Consider the following 13,312-nt stretch of genomic DNA (forward strand, 5'->3'; position numbering starts at 1 on the left):
TGAATAGCTTTGATCTGGGAGGATTCTTTTTGTGTCCCGAGTACAAGAGTATAAGAATAGTTTAGCTTTCTGTCATTTCTGGGTGTACAGCTGAATGTCTTCATGAACAATGCTTTAATTCTTTCATTCCCATGATTAGGGGAATGATCATGAGCAAATATCATGTTAATAACTTGGGTGTTGTATCTTCATTCATTGTAATAAACCTCTGAAAACCTGTGGTCTTGAGCAAAGAACACATCATACAGCTAAAATTACTGCTCTGAAAAGTAAGACGGTAAAACTACATGGACTTTCCTCTCTAAAATTCTTAAAACTGAGTATCTTCAGTAAACACATCCTCTCTCTCTTTCTCTCCTCTCTCTCACTTCCATTCACTCTCATTTATTTGAAAAGTAGAGTGATGAGATGTGAGGGAGACAGCAAGAAAAGGATCTTCCATTTGCTAGACCATTACTCAAATGGTTGCAATGCCTAGGACTGGAGCAGGACAGAACAGCAGTCAAGAACACCGTCCAGGTGTCCCAAGTGGGTCCTTGGGCCATCATTTACTGCCTTCCTAGGCACATGAGTAGGGAGCTGGATTAGAAGCAGAACAGCCATAGATCAAATGGCCCCTTGGCACTACAGGACACAACGCTACAGGATGTTAGGCCTTAATTCACTATGGCATACACATACACTAGTACCTGAAACTTTCTTTTATTTTCCTAATTTTACTTGTTTAGCCATCTTTAAATTGACAGTTATAATTGGTTGCTTGTTGTATTCTGGATTTTTCCATGGCTTCCGTTGTCTCTCAGTCTAACAAATTATAATGAAGACCTCGCCGAAGACCACTGATAGTTGGTAGGATGAATTGTATTCCATTGTATCATTGGTCACTGGGCTCTGATAGAAATGTGCTGAGATGTCTTTTAAATAATTACCCTTATTCTTACACTTATCCACACAGGAACTCATTCTTGAGCCGTTCAATAAACAGTGAAGGAACCTTCTAGACCCACTGTTGTAATTCATTGATGAGAAGAAAGCAGTGTTTGGTTACTGACCCTATCCTTTAAGAAAGACACAGTCAACCCTTCCATAAAAGAGGTGACACTGGTGACAGACTAGTCTATGAGTCTGAATTTTTTCTTTTGTGGTAGAATTAACTTCCTGTTAGAAGTGAAAATTAAGGCCATCCTTTCATTTACCCAATAGCCATTTGTTTGCTTCCGATACAACACCATAGACCCGGTGGGTAAAAAGAATTAAAAGCATGGAGAATGATCTTCTCCAATTCCTAAAGTTGGAGATAAAAAAATGAACTTTAAAGATACTAACTATGCTTATGGCATTATGTGCTAGGTGAAAGAAAATAGACCCTATAAACAAAAAATTATATTTTTGAATACGTATTATATTCTAAGCACTTCTTATTTTTAACTCAATTGCCATAGTTTAAAAAAATAGACATATTTAGAAATATGTGTTTAAGATTTAATTATATAAAGTAAAATGAAAAAATATTTAAATAAATATCACTAGAATGCTCATTAGTTTGATTCATAAAATCTTAATATTTACAGTATTATATATGTGCTTATGTATTATATATAAACATGTATCTTCTTCCCCGCTTTAAAATAGATCTGATATGTACTTATAAAACTATTCTTTGTATGAAGATTAAGAGATATAGCCAGTGACTGAGAAATAACCCATTTTTGCCTTCCTATAGCTAATATTGAAAAATAAAGCAGAAAATGAAGTAGTGTAAATTTTATGTATAATTAAGTAGCTTATTAATTACCATTATGATATACACTGTTAAGAGATTCTCTTTGCTGGACCCTATCAAAATAAATACCCCTGAATTTTTTAACATGCAGTTTTACAGTTATTTTTAAATTTTTGAAGTTAATTTAAACAGAACAGATCAACACATTCCACAGCTACAGTTTTAAGGAGACATTCACACTTCCCTTGCTTCCCTGTGACCTTTACCAATAACACTCCTTCCTTCCCTCCATTCAACAGCGTTTGCACAGACATGATTTTAATCAACTCTTTATTCACAAACTTAATTTGCCATTGATTGCAATATTCAAAAGTAAAAAGATCACAAGACTCCATTTCTACTGGAGTATAAACCTGGACTAAAATGCCAGTCATAACCAAAAGTGACCACTTCGTTCCTAGGCTTTGTTGTGTGTTCTAGAATAACAGCCACATGTCAGAGTAAACATCATATCATTGTGAGACTGGCTTATTTAATAAGTGTAATAGTTTTAAGTTACATCCATCTTGTGACAAAAGACAGGATTTCATTCTCTTATAGTTGGATAATATTTTATAGTGTATATGCATACCACAGTTTATCCAGTCATCAATTGATTGATAACTGGGTTGATTATTTTAGCTTTTGTGAATTTAGCTGCAGTAAACACGGGGGTGCAAATAACTCTCTCATAGGTTGATTTCATGATGTTTGGGTAAATTCTCAGGATCATACGATGGAGCTATCTGAAAAAAAAAAAAAACTTTGTACTATCTTCCATAATGGTTAAGTTTGTTTCCCTTCCCATCATTAGTGGATTAGGGTACCATTTCTTTAATGCATCCTAACCAGTGATTATTGTTTTTAGCTTTTTTGGATGACAGCCATTCTAACTGGCATGAAACAAAACCTCGTTGTGTGAGACTGAACATTTGTTTCGTGTGTCTTCTTCATACATCTTTAAAATACAAATTTTATGAGGCGTGCTAACATCATTATTGCCATAACAGCATTGTTGCTACTGTGATTTCAGAATATGAATTTTCCAGATTAACCCGCATCTTTCTCAATTGTCCCAACAAGCATTTTTCTGTGATTGATTATGAAGCAAAATGAAAAAATTATATGAAAGTTAGGCTATGTAATTTATTGATATACCCCTTTGTGTTGCTAGCATAACTTTTTTAAAAATAAGAAATTGAAGCCCTTTGGGCAGTTTGGAAACAAATGAGAGTCTCTGGCTCTCAGGAGAACCTGGCATCTTTGTCTAAGTAGCATAAAAGAGAAGCTTCATACAATCTGTGCAGAAGCCAAGGGCTATCAGAGTTGACCAAAGATGGGCACACGGGAAATTGCTTCCTGAGACCATGGACTGGAGTGAATAGAAATGGAATTGGGTTGTAATTGGAGGGAACTTTCTTCTGAAGAGGCTTTGCAAAGCTGTGTAAAATTTTAGGAAATATTGTTGGTGTAAGATTTGGAAGTTTAACAATTTTCACCTCCTCTTCATCAGTCTAGAGAACAATCATTGGATTTTCGTCAGCAGAGTGATAAAATATTAATAATGATGAAAGAGCTGGAGAAGATAATTTCTGTTAAGCAGGAGGCAATTAAGACAGTGCCATTCAAGCAAAACCTAATAACTACGATCCTATTCTACAGTGTTTGGTGGTGTTGGATATAGAAGGGGAAGAGAGGATAAGACTATGAGCATTGTACTTTGTGCATTAAAAACAAGAAACAATCAATAACAAAAACATCCACTCAGCAATTCTGTGTGTGGGACTCTCACTCAAGGATCAAGAACATTGTGGTGAATCGTTATTGTCTTTCCAGACAGCAATGGAAATTGATGTGAAACCATCTCATTACTTATTTATAATAGTACCTGGTGGTGAATTGCACAGTTGTGAAACTTTGCCTTTACTTGGGCAGTTGATCCAGACTTTTCTGAGGAAGCCATGCTTTGAGCTAATCTCTGACAATATGTCACGACTAACTTGATGATGTATTTTTGTTAGGAATGATAAATGACTCAGATTTTTTCAGTCCTAAGTGATGGAGTAGTCCTATTATGCGAAAGACAAGAAAAGAATTGGAGAAAAATGATATACTCAATTTCAAAGATGCTTAACTTAGGAGATTCCAATGATAAAGAATTAAATATTAAAAGTAGAACTTGAATTTGAGGATGACATCATCCAAAGTTTTATTCTTGGTCAGACATTTGCCAGTGCTTTAAAATACTCTAGAAATGTCCTTCAAGATACTTGTCCTAACAATTACAAACCTCAAGAGAAAATAATTTACATTTCAGCTTGAATTTGAAAGGTGAAAGTAAATTTTGGACTGGACCATGTTCAAGGCATTGAGAAGAGCCACACTCTCAAAGAACACTTTTTTCCTGTTGCCTGAAGCGTTCCCCCTATATCACCACATGTAGACTTACTGGGGTTGCTGCAATTACCTCTTCAGCCATAAATCACCTGAAATACGATGCCTTCACCAAGAATATTTTAACATTGTCCCAGTTGAACCCTTTGGACTATCTAAACAGCTGCAAGCGTAGATCGTCCAGCTCCACCGCCCATTTACGCATTTATACCAACTATTTCTCCTTAAGAAACAAATTTGGGGCCCAGCGGCATGGCCTAGCGGCTAAAGTCCTCGCCCTGAATGCCCCGGGATCCCATATGGGCGCCGGTTCTAATCCCGGCAGCTCCACTTCCCATCCAGCTCCCTGCTTGTGGCCTGGGAAAGCAGTTGAGGATGGCCCAAAGCCTTGGGTTCCTGCACCCATGTGGGAGACCTGGAGGAGGTTCCAGGTTCCTGGCTTCAGATCGGTGCAGCACCGTCCGTTGCGCTCACTTGGGGAGTGAATCATCGGATGGAAGATCTTCCTCTCTGTCTCTCCTCCTCTCTATATATCCGCCTTTCCAATAAAAATAATAAAATCTTTAAAAAAAAAAAAGAAACAAATTTTGGTGAAGATGAGGAAGATATCCAAATTATTGAATTTAGCAGATCTCACAATAAAAAAATTGTATTGCTCAAGCCCTCTTTTCAATGTCATCCTCTATGTGAACATTATTGGAAGCACATTCACATACTTCAATCTTTCCCAGATAGGACAAGGGGAGAAGCAAAGCAACCATGCCTGTTGGCAGGGATACCTCTGACTGCTGTGTGATGTCCGTCTTCCCTTCAATGACAAACTTCCTCTGTATTCCCTAATTACTCTAAAACTCTACCTGTGGAAATATGAATTTTTCACTAACAATTCATTGGCATTTCTCTGGATGATTTCCTTAGTCATCTCCAACTTAGGCAGTTATAACTGAAGATTTTAGTTTTTACACTCCTTTTCTTCTTTTTTTTTTTTTTTTACCATTTACATCATTTTGAAGCTCTCTTATCTGCTAGACCTGAAAACTTCATTCTTTGCTGTTATTTCTCATTTTTCAATATTTACCTATTTGAAAGGCAGAGTGACAGAAAAAGATGGTGAGAGAAAGAGAATTATCTGTTCTCTGCTTCACTGCCCCCAAATGGCATTTGTCCAGGGTTAGTCTAGGCTGAAGCTACAACACTGGAAAACCAGTTGGGTCTTCTGTGACAGTGACAGGAACATAAGCTGTCAGAGCATAAATAAATATTCTAGAAAGATAATGGGCCCAGTGCGGTAGCCTAGCAGCTGAAGTCCTCATCTTGTATGCACCAGGTTACCTGATGGGCGCCGGTTCTAATCCTGGCAACCTTGCCTCCCATTCAGCTTCCTGCTTGTGGCATGGGGAAGACAGCCCAGGGCCCTGGGACCCTGTGCCCAAGTGGGAGACCCGGAAGAGTTCCAGGCTCCTGGTTTTGGATCGGCTCAGCTCTGCCACTGCAGTCACTTGGGGAGTGAATCGTCGGATGGAAGATCTTCTCTGTCTCTCCTCCTCTCTGTACATCTGACTTTGCAAAAAAAAAAAACAAAAACAAAAAACAAAAACTTTTTTTTTCATGTGTGAATCAGTATGAACATTTATTTTTTATTTTTTTTAATTTTAATTTTATTTATTTTTTATTAGTTACATTGCATTATGTGACACATTTTTATATGCACTGGGATTCCCCTGTGCCCCTCCCCAAACCCTCCCCCCATGGTGGATTTCTCCACCTTATTGCATTACCATAGTTCAAATTCAGTTGAGATTCTTTCATTGAAGGTATTTGCCAAGCATAAAGTCCAGCATCTTATTGTCCTTTTGTAGTTGGAGATAATCATATTAATACTTTTCCCATAATATTTTATAAGCATGAGTGAAATCTGGAATGATAAATCATAGTTATCAGTCTAAATTTGGTGCCGTTTTTGCACTATATTTGATGTTCCTATAAGTTAGACTACTAACTTACTGAAGGTATGAAATATCTCTTATTTATTATTACATACTGTTTAGTATAGTATTATTAATGCAAAATCAACAATATGAAATTCCACTCATGCTGTCTTCTTGATCCCACAGCTGATACCTAGGAAACTATCCCTCTATCTGGTCATCAAGTCAATCTGTTCCCAAACATCACCTTATCCTGATTCTCCTTAAATAAAACCCCTACTTTCACCTAAAGTGACCAAGCTGCCTGTGAATCTTATGCCTTCGGTTAAAAATAAAATCCTTAGATTCTCTGCTGTATTGTTGATGATAACAATCAATATCTAACTACAGGTAGAAATTGTGCAAAGTTGAAAGAAATAGGAGCAACTAAGTAATCGTATTGATTTGACACTTCCTCCTACCGATTGTTTTTATACAAGATTTGCTCAGTCCCCTCTTTTATTACTTTATATGGTAACATCCCAGGAACAGGGCAGAAGCACAATCATTTCTGTGCTTGTAAGAGCTAAATGATCACAAATGTTTAGTCAAGCAACTGTACTCTTTGGGTTAGTATTGGCACATACCATTTGGATTTTTGGAAACTTAAAGAACTTTTTTAAAGAATTTTTTCAGCATGCCAACAAGTCTAACATTAACTTCTGGAATAAAATGAGTTAATCCCCATTCACATTACTATATTTGGTGTGGCAGTCAAATCTCACTCATAGGGAACTAGCCTAACAGAGAAATATTTATTACTGCATGAGGAGGCTGATCCCATTTTACAGAAAACAATTAGTGTGCAGACACAATTGCAACTCACCCTGATCCAGCTAGTATTGTTAAATATTGCTTCATGCTTACTAAGTTGCATTCAATAAGCAACTTTTTAATACGTGACTGACTGTTGCACTGCTTAAAGTCCTCTTAGTGATGTTATTTGAAAAGCAAAATTTTAATATCGTATTAGATTCACTGGACATGTAATAACACAAGGTAGAGTGCATAAGCCCAGAATTATGTAAGATTCATGAGTCTATTTATTTTTAGATGCGTATTTTTTTTTTTTTTTTTTTTGCAAAAGCACATTTGGAAAAAAAAGGATGAGAATTAGTCTTTCCTCTGGGAGAGGTCCCAGGTTTTGGATAAAGTATGTGCTGTGTCCTGACCGTCCTGTAACTGCACAGTGAACCATGGGGCTTGCAGGGAATCAGAGGCAAACGTGTAGCTGCCTTGTGGCTGGTAGTTGCCACGTGTGTAGAGCTCAGTGCTCTGTATTCCGTAGTCAACGTATTAGAACGGGAACATGTAACTGAAGTTAACACCTCCAAATCTAGCCTCATTGTAAACTTATGAAAAACAGCCATTCTGTAACTGGACCGTCCTGACACTCTGTGGTTCGGGGAAAATGTCAGTGCTGCCGTGTGCCTGAATCCGTGCAATTGTCCAGGTTACAGCAATGAAGCAAAAGATTTTACACCTTTTACTGTAGCCAAAGCTTACAAGAATAACAATAAAAATAAATCTTCCATCTTTGAGAGCTCTGGCAAAACTCTGTAATTTGTTATTACTATATAGCCCTATTGCTTTTTCAGCAAAGATGAAATTCCATCCTTTTCAAATGTGAGCATGAGAGGGAGACAATAATCCCCCCGTATTCCAAATCTCATCTTTCCTGTGCCCTTTCCACTGTGAGCTGCTGAGTAAAAGCCTCTTGAATTGTTCTATTTGAATAAAATGTTCTTGTGGGAAATGTGGAAACGAATGTTTTCTATAGCCTTGGTTTGCTAGCTGTTTTATATGGGCATTTGATGTTAACTGATACAGAAGCCTTATCTATTATACTACGAAAGGGATCTAACATGAAGCATAAGTTGGTATTACAATAAAAATGACCAATAGCTTATTAATCATGCTATTGTGTTACCCTCAGAAATGACATGCATGGTTCCAATGCTAACAGTATTGCCTGTGGCCATGAAATACAAGCCAATACTGTTTATTTTAGTGGGCAAACAAGATTTGTATACTTTTTCTACGGTAAAAAGAAAAAGCAACTTCTCTTCTATACTACGGTTATTATGTTCATGCTATTTTATTTGTCAGTGAAGTAAGATTTTGCCACCTTACTATTAACTGCCAAATTTCCTGAAAAAGATTTTTCCGCAGGTAAAATAATCTCCTGTTGGTGACTTAGATGTGCACATCGAAGATTCGTAGAGGTCATTTGCATTTAGGTCACAGAGCCAGTGACTACTTGAATTCTTTAAACAAATGACATTTTCTATGAGCCATCTTAGAATTCTAGAAATCATCTATAGTTATGCTTTCTGAGCTATTTCAGCCTGTGGTACTAGGGTCATGTGAACCTTCTCCAGATTTAACCTCCTGTAATTTATAAAGTAAGTCTTTTAAACTTATCACTGCTAATGTTTTGCATTGGAGTTTTTTTCTCTCTTAAATCACAAGATGTTACGTATTGCCTGTTGCAGTTGTTGAGCGATATCCTGGAATTGTATACACAACATTCCAGTTGCACTCCCTTCTAAGGTGCAACACTTGAAAATATCTCCACGTATTGCCAAATATCCACTTTTGGCTGAGAAACCTTGGGCTAACCACAGAGTGCTGTTTGAATCTCATCAAAGAAATAGCTCCTAAGAGAAAATTCTCAGAAAATAATGTGCTATGCAATTCATTCTCAGTCTTTAATAACAGCAACGCCGAGACATAATGTTTATGAATACCAGGTACTAAAACATAAGGCTATGTATTTAGATTTACCTTGACTTTTTCAAATTTCTGGGTACTCCAAAGTTTCCTACTGTGTTAAACTTTCTAATGTGTGAAATATTTGTAAATCGGGTCAGATATGGTAGGATCTGAGAAAAAGCTGTAAGAGTGGGAAAGATACTGGGGTTCTCTCCATAGGCTCGCATCCTGTATTTCTTCAAATATGTTCCCTCTAAGTCTCCAGTGCAATAGCTGCCTTTCTTATCATGCTTTAAGCAAGGGTTTCCTGCAAATTCTTGGCTTATTTTTGAATTTGAGAAGAACTTAGTACAGAATACCAGAATTAGGGGATCCGGACAGTGTATCCAGTCTGCTCTGCCAGGATATTTCCCATTCCGAATGACTCTGACGTGAGTGATTGTTCTGGAACCTGTTGGGAAGGATGAAATGTCGTTCTTGTTTGATGGATAGGATTAGAGTAGATAGAACAAAAACACATTAAATTTCCCCCCAAGGGTTCCATTTGTTAGTATCCATTTACTTGACTGGTTTCTTAAAGTTTTTTGCTCTCTGTTTTCCCCACAGAATTTCCTGTAAATTCTGCCTGTCAATCCAATTTTTATTGCTTTCACTTTTTAATATCCCAATTGATAGCGTTATACAACATAGACCAGCCTCACTGAAATGTGATGTGTGATTTTCTCTGTTGGTAAATGGGACTCAGTGTGGACCAGAAGTTAAAGCACGGTGTGAATTCCTGAGAACTGCTTGCTCAGTGGTCCTGAGAGCCTGTCATGTTGTTATGCACCCTGAATAAGCCTTACAGCTAACTGTCACATAGACAAGAGCTGTCAAAGATGAGAGGACCTAAAGGGGATTGTGAAATGCAAACAATGACTTTTTATAGGAAAGGATTGTTTTCAACAGTTATTAATGCCCTTACATACTTAGAAAGTAGGTGTGAGTTAAGCGTCCAGTGAATGCAATTAAATGGTGTTGGATCTCATCCCTTGGCTTTTACATATTTTGAGGACCTTCCTTCTAGTTCCTGCCATCCTGGCGTTGATCGTCATGTACGGTAATCAATAAGCTCCATTACTTAAAATGTTTTCATTTATTTGAGAGGCGGAATAACAGAGATGGGGGCACAGACATCGTCCTTCTATTCATTTGCTCCCTAAATGACGAGGCCAGGAACTCAATCTGAGTCTCCCTGATGGGTACAGAGGCTCAAACATTGAGGCAAGCCACTGCCTGCTCAGGCACATTAACACAAAGTCATCTCAAAAGCTGAGCAGCTGGGTTCCACCTGGCACTCTGATATGCAGTGCACTTGTCCCAAGCAGTGGCAGAGTGCGCTGCACCACAATGCTAGCCCCATCAGTTAATTCTTTAATCTGCTGTGGATTCATTTGTTTATTCATTGATTCAATTCAAAGATCATACCCTTGGGCTCTAGGCAACAAGGCAAAAATTGGTTCTCCAGGGGCTGATATCATAAAGGGAAAAGCAATCAATAAATATATATTTGCCAGCTAGGATTGGCTGTCCTAGACTCATACCGCTGACTAGGCGGACTGGACAACAGAAAGATATTTCATCGCAGTTGTGAAGGCTCAAAGTTTCATTACCAAGATTTGGATTGATAGCTGTTCCGAGGGTCTTTTCCTGCCATGGTCTTCTTCAGTGCACCTGGTGTTGGGGGAAGAAAATATGACTTGTGTGTCTTATAAGAACACTAATGCTGTCTGATGCAGACCACCCGAGCTGCTCCCTCAGAGGCTCCAAATACATGGGAGATTAGGGCTTCCATTGTGGAATTGGGGGGAAATGCCACATTTAAGCCCATGACATGCATAAAGGAACTGCGAAGAATGACTACTTCTCAGAGTGACAGGAACAATGAAATAAGGGGAAATGAACAGAGACCATTTGCAGTGAGATGGGTGTTACTGCTTTAGCTGCAGGTTGCTGAAGAAGGAAGAAATGCAGGTCAAAGATGGAAAGGAGGCAGTATTCTAGAGATTCGAGGGAATCCGCATTTTGTGTACAGAGACCACAATTTCAGCAGAGGGGTGTGAGGTGCTGAGATCACAGGACGATAATTCGTTGCCATTGGATTTGGGTGGAGGAAGCAGAGTGTAAACTGTATACTAGGAAGGTCCTCAGAAGTTTGTGCAGGCCAATAAAAGGAACCAGGTTTTGTTAGCATTTTGATGGAATACATTTGGAATATGTTAAATTTATTAACATGTGAGGCATATTTAAATCACTAATTTAAAATTTTGTCTTAAAGTCTAACTCATCTTTGGTGAACATAATAAATGGTCATTTTTTTAAGGATGGATATTCACTTGTTTGTTAATTCTCTTTGTGACTGGGAATTACTAATGTAGACTATCACTCTTTTTAGTCCCCAATTGTAATCCTGCCACACACACACACACACACCCCACTCATGCAATATCTGCAACAATCACATATAGAACAGTTATATTCCCTCCCTAGCTCCCTCATGTTCCCTTGGAATCAACCCCTTCTCCCACTCCAGGCCTTCTGCAGCTGCACATCTGTCTTGCATCTCTATAGTTCCACCTCTTCTGTATGGAGATATATCCCAAATGGCATTCTGTCCTAGGCATCCTTTTGAGTCTGGTGTTTTGTCTTTAGCACAATACATTTGAGATTCTCTATGGTGAACAAATCAATAATTACATATATTTGATATGTCTCCATGTCTCTGGGTCATATTTCCATGAATCCATCCAGGATTGCATTAAAATAATTTTTAAAAAGCCTCATCTATACTTAACAGCATACTTCATAGTCTCCAGCATCTACCACATATTCTTATTTCTACATTGAAATATATTGCCCTCTTTTGTTCTCTTTTCAAGTAGAAAGTTTTTTGGTTGTTGTTGTTTGGTTGGAAGGCATGGACCTGGTACAAGGTTATAACACAAAAATCTCCGAGTTCCTAGGAACTGGCACTTATTTCATGAATGAAGAGATGAATGTAGTTTGTCTAAGCCACCTTTGTAAAGTACAATGCTTTTCCTTTGTTGCTTTTTTGGATATTCATGCTTTTCTTGTTGGTTTCAGACACTAACACACTCAGGTGGCATAAGAGATTTCTGCATAATCAGTATTATAGGATGACTCCAAGCTGTCCATAGATCCATACTGACTTCTTTCTCTTAGGAATTAGATATTGTAAATCTCCTGGATGATCTGCTTAGTAGTTGATGGAGAAACAATGAAAGCAGAAGAACTTGATCTTTCCCAAAGGTGCTTGTAGCGTTTGATCAGTGGCTAGCCCACAGCAGCTTCATGAATCCTATTCTTTTTGTTTTCTGTTTGCAGATTTTATTCTTCACCGTACAGTATTGCAACCAACCGCATGATTCCACAGACATCTATCACGCCATTCATTGCTGCTTCCCCTGTCTCCACATACCAGGTATGTCCAATTTACCTGAACCTCAGGAGGGAACTTCCTTGCCAGTAATACAAAACATAGAGACAAAAAGGACACAGTAGAATTCAAGGAAAGTTGTCCCCACACACTTTAGCACATCTTCATGTAATAACACCCTAGTGATGCTTGAGTCTATACTTGCAAGGGTTCATTTGCATTAATTCACTGAAAAATAAAATCCAACATCCTTTTCATTCTTTCTGCTGAATGTTTGTGCTTATGCTGCTCTTCCGACATCCATACAGCTTTCTTACCACTGGGAAATTATTTTTCTCGTTGTTTGTGATTTTGGTTGTTCACAGTCCCTACTGTGTCTTTTATAAAAGCATGTTTCCAGCAATTCCTTCACCTACTCTATGATATTTTGTCATTGTCATCTCATTTTGTCATGGTTGTCCTGGAAAAGCTATAAGGATTAATGTTAAAAGCTACTGCCCACCCCCCAAATAGAGACAATTACCAAAATTGGAGAAAGTTATTTTTTGCTACCTGCTCTCACTTCATTCTGTCTTCTAAAGAAGGGAGGTCAGCGATTTTACATATGGAAATACAGGAATATTTGGCACTTTAAGGCATCCTAAACCACATGTGGTAGCCAGCTAATTCCAAACAGACACATTGAAATAATCACACTGCTTCAAAAAAAAAAAAAACACCGTTTATTTGGCTCCTTCTGATTATCAAATAGACACTGCACCACCTGATCCTTATGCTCTCCTAACCTCTTATTCAAACATTTCTTCTAATTCTCATTGGAAAGAACTGATAAATGCTACCATTAGAAAGGGCCTAGTGTCATTTTTAAAAGCTTGGAGAAAGGATGAGAGAGAGAGAGAAGTTGTGCATGCATTTTCTTCTGTATATTTTGCAGAGGGTAGGCATGGGTGTTTTCCAGTGAGTAAAACTGTAATGTTGCTGACTGGTACCAATTTGTTGAAGTTTCACCTTATTCAGCCACCGCACCCCTCATTTCAG

The 13,312-nt window shown here is 38.0% G+C and overlaps 1 protein-coding gene across 9 annotated transcripts in view; it reads left to right on the forward strand.

Moving 5' to 3' along the window:
• RBMS3 (RNA binding motif single stranded interacting protein 3) overlaps positions 1–13,312 on the forward strand; it is a 1,058,437-nt gene that overhangs the window by 968,570 nt on the left and 76,555 nt on the right. For all 9 annotated transcript variants that reach the window (XM_058657125.1, XM_058657126.1, XM_058657127.1 and 6 more), the window contains one exon: positions 12,223–12,319. In XM_058657125.1, the coding sequence (XP_058513108.1) occupies positions 12,223–12,319 (97 nt within the window). The remainder of the gene's footprint in view (positions 1–12,222; positions 12,320–13,312) is intronic.

This window comes from Ochotona princeps, chromosome 30 (genome assembly GCF_030435755.1).
Source record: "Ochotona princeps isolate mOchPri1 chromosome 30, mOchPri1.hap1, whole genome shotgun sequence".
In the NCBI taxonomy this organism is placed as follows: domain Eukaryota; kingdom Metazoa; phylum Chordata; class Mammalia; order Lagomorpha; family Ochotonidae; genus Ochotona; species Ochotona princeps.